Consider the following 18,763-nt stretch of genomic DNA (forward strand, 5'->3'; position numbering starts at 1 on the left):
AAAAAGCAATCATTTACTCAAGACCTAAGACACTGAAAGTCAACTTTTATCAATATTAGTTTTTCAAAATTATTACAGCTTTAATAGAGTAGGTGCAAGTAGAAATATGCCCAGTGTCTAAATTGCTCATGAGGGGTTCAAATGCTGGATATGTCTATTTTCACTGGTTGACTAGAGGATTTATTGCTTTCTTAACTTCCTAAATTCACATAATCCATAGTTTGTAAAATCATTTACCACTTTATATTGTTTCATTTGAAAATCGCACCTATTACATATGGCCTAGGCTACAATAATGGAAGATGGTTGTAACAGATGACTTCAAAAACAATAATCAAAAGTAATTTTTGAAGGAGAGGATTTCTAATTATTTTGCAATGGGGCTGGTTTCCTTTCATTCTGGTGCAGTGCATACACGGATCAGTCCTCAGCCTCAGCTCAAATGCCCAGGTTAGACACCCGCACCAGCTCAAGTCAACCCTACGATCCCAGGCAAAACTCATTTTCTAGCTCCTGGCTCAGAAATTCAATCAAGTTCATTTAGGCTTTAGAATGAAAGGTTCACCAAAGAACAACGGATTTACAGGCATTTACTGCAAATACTACTAGTTATTTTCAAGTCAAGAATATGGATTTAGATTTCCTTTTAAAGGAAGAACAAGGCTACAGTAGGGAATCAGTGTAGATATCCAGGGAATAACAGCTGAATTTCTACAGAACCCCACTGTGCAAACCATCTGCACAGCACTGGGCTGTGAGTGTCACAACCACACAGCTGTGTGAGGAGGCAGAGGGAGGAGAGGTGGAAGGAGAAAAGGGAGAGGGGAGAGAATCACGAGCCTTGTAAATGAGTGAAAAACCGAAAACATTCCCATTTCAAAATAAAATAAACCTTGAGGTTTTATGAACAGGACCCATTTTACATTCTGCAAATCAACGTGCTGGCCCAACCACGGCAGTGCACATGCAGCATAATGTGCAAAAAAAAAAAAAAAAAAAAAAAAAAAAGCTTTAAAAAAAGGCTCCACAGATTGCCCACTACAAAATGATTATTGCACATATTCGTGTATTACTATGTTTTAGAAAATAATTAGTTTTAATTACAGCAGTGAGAGAGTGAGCAGGGCTCTGGCGAATTAGCTGGCAAGCTTTGTGGTGCTAATTTGCTAATATCGTTAGCATCACTGCAGGTTGAGACCAGAGGTCCTGCCAAAAAAGCCTACCCAGGCACGTGCCTGTGAGTTTACATCAGCACGCTCAATGATGCGCTGAAATGCCTGTGTTTTCCACGGGCACGTTGGCTTGTTTTTCAAAGCCCATTCGCAGCCCAGTCAGCCCTTGAAGTCATCACCACACACACAAATCATAATTGGGATGTTTTTCTTTTTTTTTGTTTTTTTCCAAATTACTTTCAATACTTAGACTTTAAGAACTGGAACAAAAAGCTTTTTCAAGTGATGCAGCTGCAGAGAAAAATCTATTGGGATCAGCTAAAAATGCTGTTATTTTTGTGAACGTGTGAAACCTCAAAAAAGCAGCTGAGAGATATTACACCAAGAAGACAGCCTCGTGCAAAGGAGTGGATTGCTTTCGTGCAGTTTTACCTCTTGCGTCTAGCGAGATAGGAATCAGTAAATCTATACATTAGGAAACCCCCTTTGTAGAAGAAGAGAAGGGGAAAGAAAGCAGGATGAGTACGGAAAGAGGGGCTTCTTTATGAAAGTCCACATGTCCTTGCCAGTTATTCCCCGAGTGGGTTCAAAGGGACGACAGCCACAATTCCAGAGAAAGTGGCAAAGCCATGGACACACAGCTTAAGTCCTGCTCCTCCTAAGGTTGTAACAGATAGTTTGGTAGCATTTATAATAAATTATGCCTGAATATTATTTTTGAAAAATAGTAATTTCTTTCTAATTCCTTCTTCATGCATTAAATGTGTTAATGTACATAAAAGGCGATTTTTTTAGCATAAAGAACTAGGCCAATATTGTATTATGATAATTAATGACAATTCACAGTGATTTAAAAATCACACTTAGATAAATATAAGCATGTATATTGGTTTGAAATTCCCCAAACTTCTTCATTTTCTATTATATATTTTAAAATGGGCATTCAGGGTATGCAAACATATTTCGAAAATTACATTGCTGGGACTTCCCTGGTGGTGCAGTGGTTAAGAATCCGTCCACCAATGCAGGGAACACGGGTTCGAGTCCTGGTCTGGGAAGATCCCACATGCTGCGGAACAACTAAGCCCGTGCACCACAGCTACTGAGCCTGCGCTCTAGAGCCCGCGTACCACAACTACTGAAGCCCGCGTGCCTAAAGCCCGTGCTCCGCAACAAGAGAAGCCACCGCCATGAGAAGCCCGCGCACCGCAACGAAGAGTAGCCCCTGCTTGCTGCAACTAGAGAAAGCCCGCACACAACAACAAAGACCCAGCACAGCCAAAAATAAACAAACAAATAAATAAATAAAATTTAAAAATTACAATGCTATATTATTTTGAGAGATAAATAAGGATAGAATATAGACTAATAGCTTTACTTAGTACTCCTGCCTTACGATGTAAGTTTTATTTTACTAAACGGATCATAAGGTCTTTCCTTACTGTGGCTTTTACTATTCCTTTTGTTCAAATGCTTATTTTTGACTTCTTACCAGAATTCTCAGTGAATACTGCAAAGAGCCATATGCTTCCCAGGGCACTGTTACTCCAGGGGCACTATTTTTTTCTTCTTTCCCAGAAGAGAAAGACCACCAATATTATAAGGATTTATTAAATCACGTCACTGTTATTCCTCCTCTTGACATCAGTAATCCAGCATGTAAAGTTCAGACATAAAAAGGGGCAGTAAAGAACCTCTGACTGCAGAAAGTGCTGTGTGAGTACTGCAAATACATTTCAAGTAGTAGCCTCTGGCTTTACCATTGGAATTTAGAGCTGAATGACTTCTTGGAGTAAGTGTGGGTCAAGGTCCTAAGGCAGTTATTCCACCTGGATTTAATATATTCAAAAAGAACATAAAGAACATATGGTGCAAGTAAAACGGATCTTAAACGTCCATTCCTACTCTCCCAGCTACCTTTACTTAGTCTCCCTGCAAGGCTGCAAAATCATTCCCAGAAGATGGTAAAATAGGACCGGAAACACACAAACAGATCTTTTCTGTTCATGGTAAATAATATACCATACTCTGTAAAATATTTTATTCCTTGTTTTTGAAAACACAAAGGGTCTATCTACGTGTATACATTTGTAGATAGTCACGACTATTTTTATATGTGGCAAATATATAAAGAATACTCTTAACACATACAAAGGGTATGAGAAAAGCTCAGGAGAAACACTTGTCTCTGGCTGGATCAGCAAGGCCTTGAAAGAACCCCCCGAAATTTCCCTATGCTGACATACCTCCAAGGGGACAGCGCCTGGCCACAGTGGCATATGGCTGCTCATTTACTATCTGTGAGTTATTCAGATGGAAATGCCCTGTACTGTGTACAGTGACTTCTGGTGAGGCAAACTTAGAATCACAGGCGGTAGATATATTTTCTATCATTTAGATATCTTCTTGAAGGTGACAGTTTACATGCAGATAAGTATACGACTAATGAATGTTATAAAACGAAACATAAATAAGTACAATGTAACAACACAAGTATTATATAAGGGTATATTTAACGAGGTTATACATAATTTATAACTTTTCCCATAGGAATACATAATTCTAATCTTTTAGTCCAACTACGTATTTTACAAAAGCTTCTTCAGAGGGAAACAATCCCCACTGCTCACCATCCCACTTCTCCCCACATCTGAAGTGAAGAAAGAGGTGCCACCTTCACAGTCACACTGACTCCATTTAAATAATTACTTGCTCACTGAGGCTTGTAACAACTTGTCACTACACAGGAGGACTGGTTTTGGCCCTGCACACTGTCTACAGCACAACTGTCTGAACTCAGCAAAGGGGATGCTGGAATGCCGGCTACACAAAGCTGCTAACTGAGGTGCACAAAACCCCACTGGCCATCACTTGTATCATCTGCACCTTCTCCAAAAGTGTCCTTTGTTGGAGAAAATGCTTTGCTGTTGTCACCGGTAATTTATCTCCATGGGCCCAAACCAAGTAATCTGAGGTGGTGATGATCCAAGCCATCTCTGGCCCATCTCTAGAAAAGTCAAGTGCACACCTTCAGACCAACACTCCTATCAGGAGCCACGCTGTCACATTCTGGGTTCCTTTGTCATTCCTGTTTCCCTCAGAGATTGTAACACAGTTATAGCAGATTCACATGTATCTATCAATAGAGACACGGTAAATGCTAAATCATCAATATTCCTTGGATATGCTGGATGATTACTTTCTATCAGGTAGCATTTGACTTAATAAAGCTGGAATCAAATCACATAAACGGGTAGAGGAAAATTTGATAAATGTTTAAATTATTAAAAATTCAATACTTCAAAACGCACAATGCAATAAAAAAAAAAAGTATACTACTAGTAGCCCATACAAAAGACTGTGAGGATAAATGGCCTTTCACTGAACATTTCCTCTGTATGAAATAACAGATAGCTGAATTATCTGAATAATAATAATAAAAAGAAACCCTCTCTGTGAATCTCCATTAAATTGGTTATTCCTCAGGAATACATAAATCTTCTTAGGCAGGGCATCTATTTGTTGTTGGTTATTTTTTGTGGCTCTGGGGTCCAAAGGAAAAAAAGGGAAAAATGAGTATTGCTAATAGTGGGTGAAAATTCATTGTGTAGTTTCAACGCTCTGAAGTAATTTTATTTCAGCAAGCCAGACAAAACACATAATGTCATAACCCAAATACACCGCCACCTCGGACAGTGCTGGGGAGGGAGAGGGAAGCTGCTAGCTAATAGTTCAAGCTTTCTGTCTTTCATTTCAAATGTAAAAACATCCACCTCGGGGCTTCCCTGGTGGCGCAGTGGTTGAGAATCTGCCTGCCAATGCAGGGGACGCGGGTTCAAGTCCTGGTCTGGGAGGATCCCACATGCTGCAGAGCAACTAAGCCCGTGCGCCCCAGCTGCTGAGCCTGCGCTCTAGAGCCCGCAAGCCACAACTGCTGAGCAAGTGAGCCACAACTGCTGGGCCCGTGTGCCACAACTGCTGAGGCCCGCGTGCCTGGAGCCCGTGCTCCGCAACAGGGTTGGGATGGGGGGGGGGGGGACACTGCAGTGAGAAGCCCGCGCACTGCAGCTGGGAGTGGCCCCCGCTCGTCGCAGCTGGAGAAGCCCGCCCGCAGCAACGAAGACCCAATGCAGTCAAAAATAAATAAAATAAATAAATTTAAAACAACAAAAACAAAAACATCTACCTGCTGGGATGAATGCCTGTTTAACATCAGGAAGGGCTGTTGGATTTATTTATTTAAAAAGCTTCATTTTCACCAGTAGTTTCTATTTTTTCCTCTTCCATAAACTTTTAAAGAGAAGTAATCAGGGAATGGCACTATTAAATTAGACCCTAGAAACCAACAACCCTAGAAGCTCAGATGGGATGCAAGCCCAGCCTCTAGCTGTCTGTCCTTCCTGACAAAGAAACAACAGCTCCTGGGGCGTCTTTCAAAGATGGAGAGGTCAGAAAGGCAGCGAAAGGCAGAGGAAATGAAAAAAGGTAATAAGAAGGAGCCCAGCCTCTGACTCCACAGTGTTTTTCTAACACATCATAAAGCACTGCAGGACGCACAGCTGGCTATGCAAAGCTCTGTAGTAACTAAAGGAGGGAATCCTACCCAAAACGTCGGTGCCAGAAAAAGTTAACAGGTCAGGTGAAATACGTCATCGTTTTCTCATTTAAAGAGCAGTGCTCACCATCACTAGATAGGGGGCTTGTAAAGGGGTTCAGGACCTTGGGGGCCTAAGAACGTGGAACATTCGCACAGTTTTAGACATTTTTGTTATTTCCACAAACTGACAGCATACTCTTACTCCACTAATCAGATGGGATTTGGTTAAGAATGCAACTGTTGAGATCATAAAGTGTGCTGAAAAAATTAAACATCATGAAAAATTTAAAACAATTCATTTAAAAATGTATAATTTCTCAACAGAGACAGTCTATAAATAGCACCTATAAAAACAACTATTTTCATGTGTAAATTTAAAGGTGAGTTTCCCTAAATGAAAAAAAACTATTTCAAACACCCCCTTGTCCTGCCCTTCAATCATTTCCTCTGAAACATGAATTTTAAATGTTTATCTCTACCACTATCAAATGGAGACTACAGACTTTGTCATGGAATCTTCCAATACTCCTAATAATGCCCAAAGACAAAAAGAGCTTAGTGTATATACTTTGCAAGCCATCTCCAATGACACTTGAGATATGTCCACATGTTACACAAACACAGAATGAATAAAAATAATTTACATAAAATGTAATGTAATCCTCAAGTCTTAATAGATTGAGCAAGTATCCAAGCAGCAGAGAAGTAGTATGTTCCCCCTTTTCACCAAATGATCCGACTGCTTGGGTTGCTTTTATACTCTCAGGGGTACCAGCCTACGAGGAGAAGAGGGAAGGGGGAGGGCAGCCCTCAGAGGCACAGAGCTGCCAAGGTTACCTGTCGAGCTGTTCACCATGTTGGGCGTCAGGCTGTAGGGGGGCGCTTGGGTGTTCATCAGCCCAGAGCTGTTGTTCATGGGCTGGCTGTAGGGAGAGCTGGAAGCCATGAGTCCACTCTGATTCATGCCAGGAAAGCCGCCTTGCCTATATGAAGAGAAAGCACATGCATACGTATCCTGACCACGCACAGTAGCAGCAGTTTACCCCGGCAGTCATTTCTCATAATGGCAGTCATTTATGCAAGGGGTGGGGCCATTATTGTTCTTGTTCCCTTAAAATAATTTATTTCTTGGACCGGGAGGCTGAACTCTACTGCTAAGTAATTATTTAATACACTATGTAAAAATTCCAAACAATGTAAGTTCCACAGATAACCATGTCCGGTGTTCCAGGTTATAATTTATATACAGGAATATAAGCAGGAAAAGGGGAACTTGAAATAAGAACAGGAATTACAAAAGCAAGCAAAATTAATTTCTAACATTTAAAAAGATTTGACTCTTTATTAACACTACTTAATAGCCTCGCATCGAAAACCAAAAGTCGAGAAACAAAAAACGAATGGGCAGTGTGAAAATGTTGTTTAAAAACATTTTTCTTTGACCTAACTTTTCTGATATAATGAATACTGGAGAAAGCATTTCCAAAGCTCCCTTCAACATTCTGCGATTAGGTACTATTAAAAACACATCAATTTCCCTATATTAAAATTACACTGTAAACATCAGGCTTCCACTTCTTTTGTAGGACGTCTCCTGTGACAGGAGACAGGGGAGCTTTTAGACTGGCTGTACGTGTCCCAGTAGGCTCCCAGGCACCCCTCCCCCACTGCTGTGCAGACTCATTTTTCTGGTGACTTAGTTTTGTTAGTTTTGTGCCTACGCTCTGCTCTGGGAAAGACAAACTTCTCTTCACTCTTGCAAAGAGGAAAAGGGTATTCTTTGATCTGAAGGAGACAACTGTCACATAATGTCATGTCTCTAACGGCTGGAATGAGACAGGGAAAGGTGGGGAGAAGAGGTTTAATTGTCCCAGGAAAATTACAATGCAAAAAGAAAGATGATGGCAATGTGGCAAAATCTTGAAAAGACTCCACTGTTGTAGTCAAGCTTTTCTTATGTAAATAGTATACATTTAAAAACTTATCAAAGTTTTGGCGACTAACGTTCACTCTTAGGAGTAGAGCTGATAGGAGAGGTAAAAATCCCCAGACACGTTGTTTATCTGTTCCAAACTAATTATAATTACAACCGCTCCACCTCCATTAAACTGTCATTTGGTGGCTCTTAATGCATAATAGTAAAAAAAAATTGTAAGAGATTCTTTAAGAAATTAACATAAGTCATTAAAAAAATACTATTCTTTTTGTGTAGCTATTTTCAGTGGATTTAACTTTCTGCTTGGTAGAAGAAGTTCAAACATGGTCTATCTGAAAATTCAAAGTACCAAAGATTTGAGTGGTCTTTTCTTTCTTTTAAATATTTTACCAACCATTCAGAGAAGTTCTGTACAAACTAACACTTACGACGGTTTGGAAAGAATGTTCCAGAAGTCTGAGAGGCTACTGTTGTGAGTGAAGCTCTGGGAGGGAGGGAGTCTTACTTCTGCCCTGAACCGCAGCTCACCTACCCCCCCTTCGAATAACTAACGCTGGTGGGACTAGACGGCAGTTCATTAGGGTGCGCCCAAGATCACCCAATGGCTTCCGATTAACCCCTAGGTCATCAAATACTTATAATACGTTGCCCAGCAGCTATGAACATACCCCTATATGGTTAGGGTCTTAAACATCAGCAATGTAGACTGTTGGCATTGACTTCACTATCTTAGGTTCTCTTCTGAGGTGTTTCATTCAAAAAGACGATTTAGCATGCGTGTAACTGTTTCAAAGGAAAACAAGTAGCAACGGTGGGGACTGTCCTCTTAATTTCTTAGCTGATAAATCACATGAAGAGCATCCTTAACTTATGAACAGGCTGTGTTTCGTGGAGACTACTTCCAAGCCAGTGATTGCTCTGACCTGTCCTTCAAGATCCAGCTTTATGGGCAGCCTCCTCTATGAAGGCCGCCCTTATTCTCCGACCTGGAAGCTCTGCCTTCTCCAGACTCTGTGCCTATATAGCTTTTTATAGCTTTATAGCTTCTGCATTTTCCTTTGTATATTAAAATAATTTGTGATCATGTTTTGGCTCTTATAGGTGTATATGCCTCCTGAGAAGTACAAATGAGCACATTACAGCTACTAAAAAGTCTTTGTTAAATGAATGAATTGATAGAGAACATTATCATTGTGCATAGGCATTTTGAAAGATGGTCCCCTTTTCAAACTTCCACCAAATTCAGTTTCACATGTGGTGAAACTAACGTGTATATAAAACTAACAGTTCCTTAAGCACACTTGTCTATAACTAAGGTGGAAAAAGAGAATCAGAGTATAAAATCCATCAGGCAGATGGTTCAATTAAGTAACCTCAAAGGCCCAACTCTAATCTATTATTTCTCCCCCAAGTCTGCACAGTTCATCTTCAATCACTGTAAGATGATCAAAGTGCACATAACAGAGGTTTTAAAAAATATACTTAAAATAACAAAAAGTTAAAGATTTAAAGGTCCATGTGGTGGATGTCAGTTGCTGGTTACAACGTTCCTCAATTAAACTATGCCTATAGTTTTAAGAGTCTGGTTGAAAAGCCAGGGCTCTGGACTCTGTCACTAGTGACACCTTCCACTGTCACTGGAATCCAGGGGGAAAATCACTTTGGCTCTCTTAGCCTCAGTTTTTACATCTGAACATGGAGGAACTGATAATGATAATAACATCAATAACTTATTAAGTACTTACAAATATGCGTGGCATGATTTCTAGGTACTTTACACATTTAATTTTTTAAGTTCCTGGAGGAAGGGAGGTGGCACTATGTTCACATACAGAGAAAGAAAATAAGGATCACAGAGACTAAATAACTTGCCTGAAGACACACAGTAAGTGGCAGAAACAGAAGTCCCCAAGCCTGATTTCAGCCCAGTATGCTATATACTTTCTCTCTAAGGGCCCTGTAACAACGCTAACTCTCGATGAGACAAAGCAGCCTGTTGTGTTCTTTCCTTTTGTCTACCGTACTCCTCTTTTGGTGTAGAAAGTGACAAATCAGAGCGGTGCCTTCCTCTGGGCTTCCTGGAGGGCTCACTCAGTGAGGTGGACACAGTGAGAGGCAGTGGAAGTGGACAGACCAGCCCCCTGGACACCGGCCTTGAGGAGGGAGTTTATCCTGGGTACTACGGGCCTCTTGCGTAGTATCCAAGCAAGGAAGGAGCTGAGAGGGAAACGGGCCTTCCCAGGAGAGCAGGGCACGTGCGGCCACGAGCATAGCACTTGGCCACCTGTCTAAATGGGGGAGAGAGCCAGTCTGTCATCGCCACAGAAGAAATCCTATTCATTACTGCTTTGGAAATGACTGCCAAGACTATTGGTAATTTTGAACAAGCAAAATGGGCTTGATACTAAAAAAGAGCTTTCAATGCCCTCTGTTGAATTTTGGAAATCGAGACAATTTGTTTTTTGGAAGGAAACATAAGATGGTTGCCTCTCTGACTAGGGCGAGCGCTCCAACTTACTGTGGTGTCGCTGACATAAGAGCATTTCCAGGGCTCACAATAGAAAGCTGATTTGGTTGGGCTGACTACCATTACTAGGACCACAGCAGCCTCAGAAGATGTTGGTCGCTTTCCAGAGGCAGTGCTCACCGACTACCAGCTCTCTTTCTGACCACAGCAACATTTGGAATGCTCCAAGTGGAATTAGGAGAGCAAAGAAACAAGTCACCAGTTTTCTTGTTTTCAAAAGGAAACAAGAGCAACAAAACAAAAACAGGCAAAAATACAAACTGACATGAGGGAAATATTTTCAACGTAAAACCCTACCAAAACGTGAAGTTGTACCTGGAAGAGCAAAGTGCCCTACCTTGATCTTTGGGTCTGTGAACTGCTGGGATGTTGTTTCTAGCGGGTCTATGGGCTCAGATGGTTTTTGTTACGAATGACCGCTCTCCTGATGGCACGGATTCCTAACCCGCAATGGCTGTGGCAATGAATGCCCAATAACGTCTGGGGGTAGGGGTGATAAACATTGGAAAATAACGTTTTGTTGCTGTTATGCTGCTGAGGCAGCTACTGGACTGCGCCCTGTGGAACCGACCGTGTTGGGCGGTGCCACAAATCACAAGGCGCTTATTACCACGCGGCCCTGCGCTGGCTCGGGAGTCTCGAGGTGTGACGTAGGCGGTTGCTATGTAAACGTCCGGACTTGCAGAGTAACCAGAGGCACTTGAATTGGTCTTCAGTTGGGACTAGACCTAAGTGCTTAAGATCTGTCATTCCATGACAAAAAGCAGGTTATTACAACGAGAATGATTCAGAAGTGGAGCTGGCCAGCGCACTTCCCGCCAGCACTCCTCGGTCTACACACACACAAGTGGTTTCTCATAGCTCGTCCTTTTATTCGCTTTGGAGATTTCTCAAACATTACACATTAATCTGCCGATAAAGGGGCTGGCTTTGGGGGAAAAAACCCAGAAGCAAATACCAATTTTAAAGTGACCATTTCCAATGGTTCACCGTGAAAACAGAAAGGAGAATACAGCTTCCCACCACAGTTTGAATTTAGCAGGTAAAAATGTCAGTATGAAATCCAATACAGAGTAACCACACATTTCTAAATATCGTGTTTTTAAGTCAACTACAATAAAAATGTAAAGTAAAATGAAGTCTGTATATGATTTTCGTGCTTTAAAAGAATATTTAGGCCATATTGTTTTAGCAATCACCACTATTTTTTCTCAGTAGGGATAGACTGGAAAGTGTGAAATGTTTATTTTGAAAATGAATGGATTTCTGATACAGCTCTTTGGAGGAGGGTAGGGACAGACAGAAGAAACGCTTTGGAAATAGACACCACGTGAGTGAAGCCACTTTATATAAAGTCCTAGTGGCAAAGACACACGGAGAGAAGCTCCACTCTGAAGAATCCTAGCACTGAAAATATCATTCTTGAGTTATGCTCAAAGGAACATAAAGCGGTGCATGCTTTATTGGACAACGGTATGACTGCCAAACATATGTATCTTTCTCTATACGTACTGTCACTATGGATGTAGTTTAAGTTATGAAGCCAGAAAAGACTGCTTACTGACAAAATAAATGAGACTAACACTAAAACTTGGGGTACTTTCCCACTTAAGCCCAGTAGTTATCAGAACCAGGAACTTGAAGCTTTGAAAAGCCCAATTCCAGCAGTTTAACCTCGGAGAGCTCCAATCGTATACGTAACATTACACAGGATGCCCTATTTTAATAAACACAAATAATCGGTTTTATAAACAAATAATTTGCACGTACGTGTCCAGATCACTGGTGCAACAGACTTTCAACCTAAGTTACACAGCAGCTCTTCCAAAGCAGTACCAAGAGGGACACATTCAGTCAAGATTATTTAAAATCTAATATCTGAAGAATGAAAATCACTAGCTTTGCCCCCAAAACAACACAATCAAAACAGAAGTGAAAGCTGTCCGAACTGCAGCCCATTTTCGGTGTGGCTAATCCATCAGTACACCTGTGACAGCAAATGCAACTGCAGTTCCAGTGGGGAAATAATGTTATAATCTCAACAAGCCAGTTGCTTTGGCTAGAAATCAACCCTGTGAAGGTAAAGTGGCGCTTATATCATTAAACCAAAGACAAAGAACAAATGCAAGTGCCAATGACTTAAAAATCTGTAGCTTCCTAGAAAGATGCACAGCCACACACTACTTTTTAAAAAACGATCGCACCCCTTTCACTCAGGAAGGCATGCTATAATAACAAAATTAGTCAGAAATACCTTCTGTGTAGCTGACAGTTAGTCATGTGTTCATGATGGGTGTGGGAGGGGAAGGGGAGGAAGGAGCCCACCAGCAGGCCCAGACAAAAGCAAACACGAGTCAAGTAACGAGAGCAGGGACTGTCCAACTGCAACCTCGCCGTGCGGATAAAGGAGAGGTGCACACACTGGGGGTGCTTATAATGAGGAGGTCAGAGCACGCTCCCTGAGGAAGGGATGCTGGCCCCTCTGACCCCCCTCCTCAGGTGAGATCTGAGGGATGGAAAGGGACTCAATCAGGTGAGGAGGGGAGGAGAGGAGAGGAGAGATTAAGAGATGAGAGAAAGAGGGCGGGGCCAGGTCACGTGGGGCTTACGGTTCCCTGGGGTTTCGCCTGTACCCTAAGAGGAGCCGGCAGAGACTAGGGGTTTAAGCAGGAGAAATGGCAGAAAAGGATGTGTATTTCAAAGGCATGGTCCTCTGGCTGGGGGGCGGCGGGGAGGTCACACTAGAGGCAGGAAGAACGAACGCAGGGCAACAGGTGTGTGGCTGTCACGCGAGTCCAGGTGAGAGAAGGTGGCGCGCGGAACCGGGGTGGGAGTGACGGGGCGCTGAGCGCTCCCTCAGAGGTAGACCGGCAGCACTCGGTGATGAGTCAGACATTGTGGGGAAAGAAAAGGTGGCCCGACGCCCCCTGGCTGCCCGGCTGCACAAGGGGCAGGTGAGGGGGCCGCTGCTGCGAGGGAAGACCCGCGAGAGACGCGAGCTGCGCTCCGGACACGTGGGGTCTCAGCTGCCAGGAGGCCACGTCGCGGAGGCGGCTGGAGACCCGAGTCTGGGAAGCGGAGGGCGAGTCCTTTCCGTCAGCCCTCCTCCCTAGGCAGGAACGCCCTTTACAATACTTCTTGGTCTGTTTTCTAAGATCCTCCCTGTTGTGACCATCACCTCTTTTCAAGGCAGCCTGTTCCTTTAAGGAGAGCTGAAGTGGGTATGATGACAGCAACAAATCAGCTAGAGCAACAATTACGTCACTTCCCAGCTATAAATTAATAACCCCCCACACCCTTTGGTAATTGATACATTTAAGTTTTCTTTTTCTTTTTTTTTCCTTTAAGCATGGGCAAAGAGGAATGTAATAACATTCAACATCTCTATGAAAAAGACCCTTTCAATAGAGGGGAGTAATGACTTTGTTAGCAAATTCTCCAGAACGGTCTTTAGTGAGTGTATATTTGCAGGTAACTCTTCAGAGCATAACTTCTCCCACGCGTGTCTCCGCCATGGGCCTATATAACGTGGCGTTGCCCACAGGGCCTCCCTCTGAGCCTAAAGCATTCCTCCTGGTTGTCTCCACCTTTCTCCAGAGAGCTGTATTTTCACCCCTGCATCTCAGTGAAGCTGTTTCCACCAAGCACGGAGGAATCCTGCATATTCCATCCTGAATCTCCTGAAACCCTGTAACATCAGAAACCTTGTTTCCCTCTTTGTTAACCATTTCCTGCAGACTTCTCAAAGGGCTCCAACCTGCCATCAGTTCTGCTCCTGGCACGCACTCTAAAACGGCACCTGTCGTGCAATTTCAAGATTCAGGACTTCCTTTTCGCTTCAGTGCAGGTAACCCGTTTTAGTTGTTCCTAAAGCAGCTGACTGATCGTCACCTTCTCTCTCAAAGCAGCCAGGAGAACAAACAGAGCTCTAGGCTTCTGAAGCGAGAGACTTCCTTGTCGGAGTGTGAAGAAAGTGCAAAAACTATCTGGCTCCTTGAATTTTGGTAATCGATAACTAAGAATGTTCTCTTCATCTCAAAGTTGATTTTGGTTTGTTAAACCCATTGTTCTGTTATTATGAACTGTTTACTGGCAATCATACAAAAATGAACTAAAAAACTCCCTTTTGAAGATGCTACATTCAGAGGTTTTGACATCAGCACTTCCTTCAAGGGCAGGGCGTTACGAAAGCCACAGGGGCAGCGCTGGGCCCCAAACCTGTCTTTTCCCTGCAAGAGGTGACCCCGGCACTTTGTGGGGTGGGTGCTGGCACCCGTGGCTTCCGACTGGCCTCTAACAAGACGTAACTGGCACAGTTCCCTTGTCTGGCAAAAATGAGATCTGTTGAACCTTGTGAAAGAAAAACTAGTTGCCTCTGACGTCCCCCTTAGAAAGAAAAAAGTGCCCCTTTCTAACTGAGTTATGTTAAAGATCTTTAAGAAAGTTTATCTTGAGATCATAATGCCATTAAGACCTCGAATGATTTACAAAGAAGGCTATTGCTTCTCAGCGATAGGAGTTTCCACCTTTGCACCAGGACACTCCCTTCCTGGGTACAAGCTGTAAGGCAGAGCGAACTGACACGGGAATGGGTCTCCTTGGAGGTTTGGGCACCCCAACGCAGGCAGCAAATGGGCGTGGCAGATACTGAGGAGCCAAGTAGCAGGCAGCAACGAGCCGGCCGACCCCAGGGCTGTTTTAGGAGGGGACAATTGAGAAGGCACAGATCTCACGTGCATTCAGACTTCTTGTATCGAATGGACCAGTCTGTCGGCTAAAAAAAAAAAATGGAATTTGGGTCCTGAGATCCGCATCTCATACGCTTTACCACAGCAACATTCTGTCAAACCCTCTAACAAGGAATGCACTTGTCCAGGGCCGCAGTGCCAGGAAATATATCAATATGGTTATTTCCAACTTACAAAAAAAATCCTCCTAAAATTCTTACAGATTTTCTGAGCTAAAGGTGGCCTTGGGCCGCAAAGTTACTTAATTTATTTCAGCAAAACACCGTTCAAAATTAGGGTAAAAAATGTTGCAGGAAAGGCCTGATAGCTGAGCAAAACTATAGTTCTTTACGTCCACACCAGGTGCTCTGCCCCAAGAAGCAGGAAGGGCAGGATCCAGCAAGTTCGCACTGGTAGGTATTTAACAATCAAAGGCGATCCAGTAAGAGTTAACTTTCAAAGCAAGGCACAAAAGCTTATGGTTTGGTTTTGTTTTTTAATCTATGTAATGGAAATGGAGTTCAAAATAAGAATGAAGGTCAAGATTAGGAGAGCCTCAGGGAGTTGCTCCCACAGGCTTAATGCTACCAGCTAAGAGGCCCTCTGGGCGGTCGGACAATGCAGCCCCCCACCTATGATCTTCACAGGGTCACCCATGACACCTCCCCAACCCCAGACCGGGATAGACCAAGACCCGGATCACAGCCTCTTCATCACTTACAAACTGTTCTTGCTGCCTTCAGCCCCAAACCCTGCTGAGGTTATGAGATTTCAGACGGAGAACAACTTGACACTTCCTGGTTTCAACCTGAAAGCCTGGCAGGTTGGTGCTGAGGCCAATGGTACTACCTGAGACAAATGTGATCTCAGCATTCCTACCTTTAACAACTCTGAAGAGCTGGGATTGGCTGGGCTGTGCTGCTGATTTTTTCCCAGTGACGGGTGGACCGTAATGCTGATTCTAGATGTGATGTTCCCCGTTTGTCCGGTGTGAGTATGTGGTATGTGGGGGAAGAGATGTTAGTGGGCCCGTGAGGTTAGAAAGGAAGACAAGTGGCCTGGATGAGCAAGCCTGGGCACACACTCCACCGATGGAAGACTCGTCCGGTTAATCAGAGCTCCAACCCGATACACACATCACTGAGAGCTCTCTTAGGCGTAAGGACGGCACCCAGCTGGGAGAGGTGCAGGCTGGGACGTGGATACAAGACATTCTGAATAAAGAAGGCAGTTCTAGGAATGGAGGGGAACTTGGACTATCTCAGAGTATCAGGAAGATACTGATATCTGAGAGGATGCTCAGAGGTAGAAAGTGAGACAAAAGGTCGCCAAAGCCTGAGTCACGGTATCAGGTGTGTTTAAACATCAGGTCCTAATTCTATCCAGTGTCCCCAGCTCTAGTCCGGTATTTTCTTCAGTCAGCGTCTATCAGGTACAAAGCACGGGCTCTCCGAGCCTGGGCTTTCCTGCCATCTTCCCTCTGTGTTTTTCACTAGTGCTCCTCAGCAGCAGGAATCCCTGATGCAATCCCCAGATTTGTGCTGGCCTTCTACACCAGGATCACCCAGTGGGTTTATAAAAAATACAGGCTCACGAGCCTCACCTGGCGTGAGGCTGGGGTGAGGATGTGTGTGTATATTTAAAAATCTCTCTAGATAACAACCAGTGGTTTAAGGAACTTCACAGACTCTAGTCCATTGAAGGTTTGCTGTACATTTCATACTTTGATTCCTTGGATCTCATTAAACTTTAAAAAAAAAAATCTCTCTTGGTATTTTAAAAATTAGTGTTTTACTACTTTTTGATTTGAAGACTAATAAATGTACTTTATGGCTGCTATAATAATTCCGGAACTCTGAAAGATTTGGTTGAAATCATAATCTTAAAATACCAACACAGCAATATGCATTCAAATTCTAAATTTTGAAGGCAAAAAAGGAGCTCAGAATTAAAGCATAGTGTTTAGATGTTAAAACAAAGGCTAACATTTAATTGTAAAAATTAAAACTCTATTTAAGCCTTTGAAATCTTTTTGCTTTGTCTTTCAATAACATGACTTTTCAAATCACAGCTATTATTTTAATACCTAATTGTCCAAAATCCAAAGGGCTACATTCTTAGTTAACACAGATCACTCACAGCTCTTTAAGCCCATGGACCCACTATAACTGAGGCTGCACATACATGCGTTTTCGCCCCCTTCTCTTTGATGTGTTAATGCACTGTCTCCATTACTGTGTTTCCACATCAGTGCCTCCTAGCCCATCAGCAGACTGAGTCATACTGGCTTCAGAGGAAAAAAACAGAGAAAAAGTGCCTTGCTGGCAAATAGCAACAGGGGAAATGAATTATAAATACACCCCACTAAAGAAGAGTTGCTGGAAGCTGTCGGGGGTGGGGGTGGAGGGGAGGATGGTGCACATAAGACACAGGTCTAAGCGTCTACGTAGGCCCAATCCACCAGGGTCTGTACGTGCAGCCAGCTGTTCCCAAGCAGAGGAACCACTGCTCAGACTCTCACAAAACATTCAGCCACGTCAACATCAATTGTTAGGCTGCTACTGGTCAAGCTACCTTATGGTTAAGACTTCATGAAATTTATTCACCCTGTTAAAGAGTGGCTAAGATTGGAAAATAATATTAATTAAAATCCCTAATCTCCTACTTTACTAAAAACAAAAATATTTAAAAACGAATTTCAGTTATCCTAGCTTTTGGTATGACTTGAGATGTAAGTCTCCAGACTCAGGGTTGTGATATTCAGTATAAAAATTCCCTCCTCGGCAGGAGAAATGAGACTTTTCAAATTGACTCATTTTTGCTCTTTTTTTTTAAAAACCTAAGAAGTCTGAGAGTCTTCCTCTGTCTGATATTAAGTTGGTTCAATGGGGAGTCTTTCAGGGACAGAGGACGATGACAGATATTGCTTGTATCAGCATCACGTAGGTGTATGCATTTATCTGGGTAAAAATGCCAACTTCTGTTTCTACTCTTGCACGACTCAGAATCCTAATTTTAACAGCTACACTCCAGTCTCAAGAATGCAACATGTTAAAGCGCCACTGGTGGGCAGTCGAAGGGTGAAAAGGACAGAAATTCAAACCCAACTGTGTGCCATCAAGTAAACTGTCGCTTCACTTCATAAGGTGTGTGGTTCCAGAAACAAACGACTCATGATGTGCAGGGAGCCTGAGTGGAAAGCAGCAAAGCGCTCCCTTCCTTTCAGATGCAACAAAGGCTGAGCTAAAGAAAAACAATCCAGACTTCGATGCAAGAAATAGGATCTCCAATAAGACACTGATTAATGTTTGCTTTCTACTAGTATCAATAGATTTGCCGTTAGACATGAGGGAGAAGTAAAATTAAGAGATTTTTTTAAAAAGGAAAATCTACAGAGACAGCACTAAGTAGAAGGAAGAGCAAAAGGCCTAGGAGACAGGGCCCTGGGGTCGACTTTGCCCCGCCTGTAACTAACTAAATAACCCATGGCAGGTAACTTTGTAGATCTTGGTTTCCTTCATCATAAAATTGAGGGGTACAGACTGGATGCCATCTAAAATCTTTCCAGCTCTAAAATTCTATTATTGTACAACTGAAATTCTATATCCTCTTGGAACCTATCCTGGTGAAAATATTATTATCCTAAAGATCTGTGCCAGGACTTTGACACAAACCATCTCAAGTCACCGAAGACTTGATTAAAGTTGAGATATAGGAGGTGCTGGGGGTGGCTGACTTCAAGGAATCAAAATCTACCATGGCTTAAAGGTCTAGGGCTTGCCAGGCCTTCCGTAAGTTCACTGA

General features: G+C 42.8%; 1 protein-coding gene across 1 annotated transcript in view; it reads right to left on the reverse strand.

Annotated features, from left to right (window-relative positions):
* The window catches only part of ARID1B (AT-rich interaction domain 1B), a 407,354-nt gene that overhangs the window by 36,788 nt on the left and 351,803 nt on the right, over positions 1-18,763 (reverse strand). Inside the window, 1 exon segment of the mRNA XM_036872227.1 lies at positions 6,607-6,752. Coding sequence (XP_036728122.1) covers positions 6,607-6,752 — 146 coding nt within the window.

This window comes from Balaenoptera musculus, chromosome 12 (assembly GCF_009873245.2).
Source record: "Balaenoptera musculus isolate JJ_BM4_2016_0621 chromosome 12, mBalMus1.pri.v3, whole genome shotgun sequence".
Classification (NCBI taxonomy): Eukaryota; Metazoa; Chordata; class Mammalia; order Artiodactyla; family Balaenopteridae; genus Balaenoptera; species Balaenoptera musculus.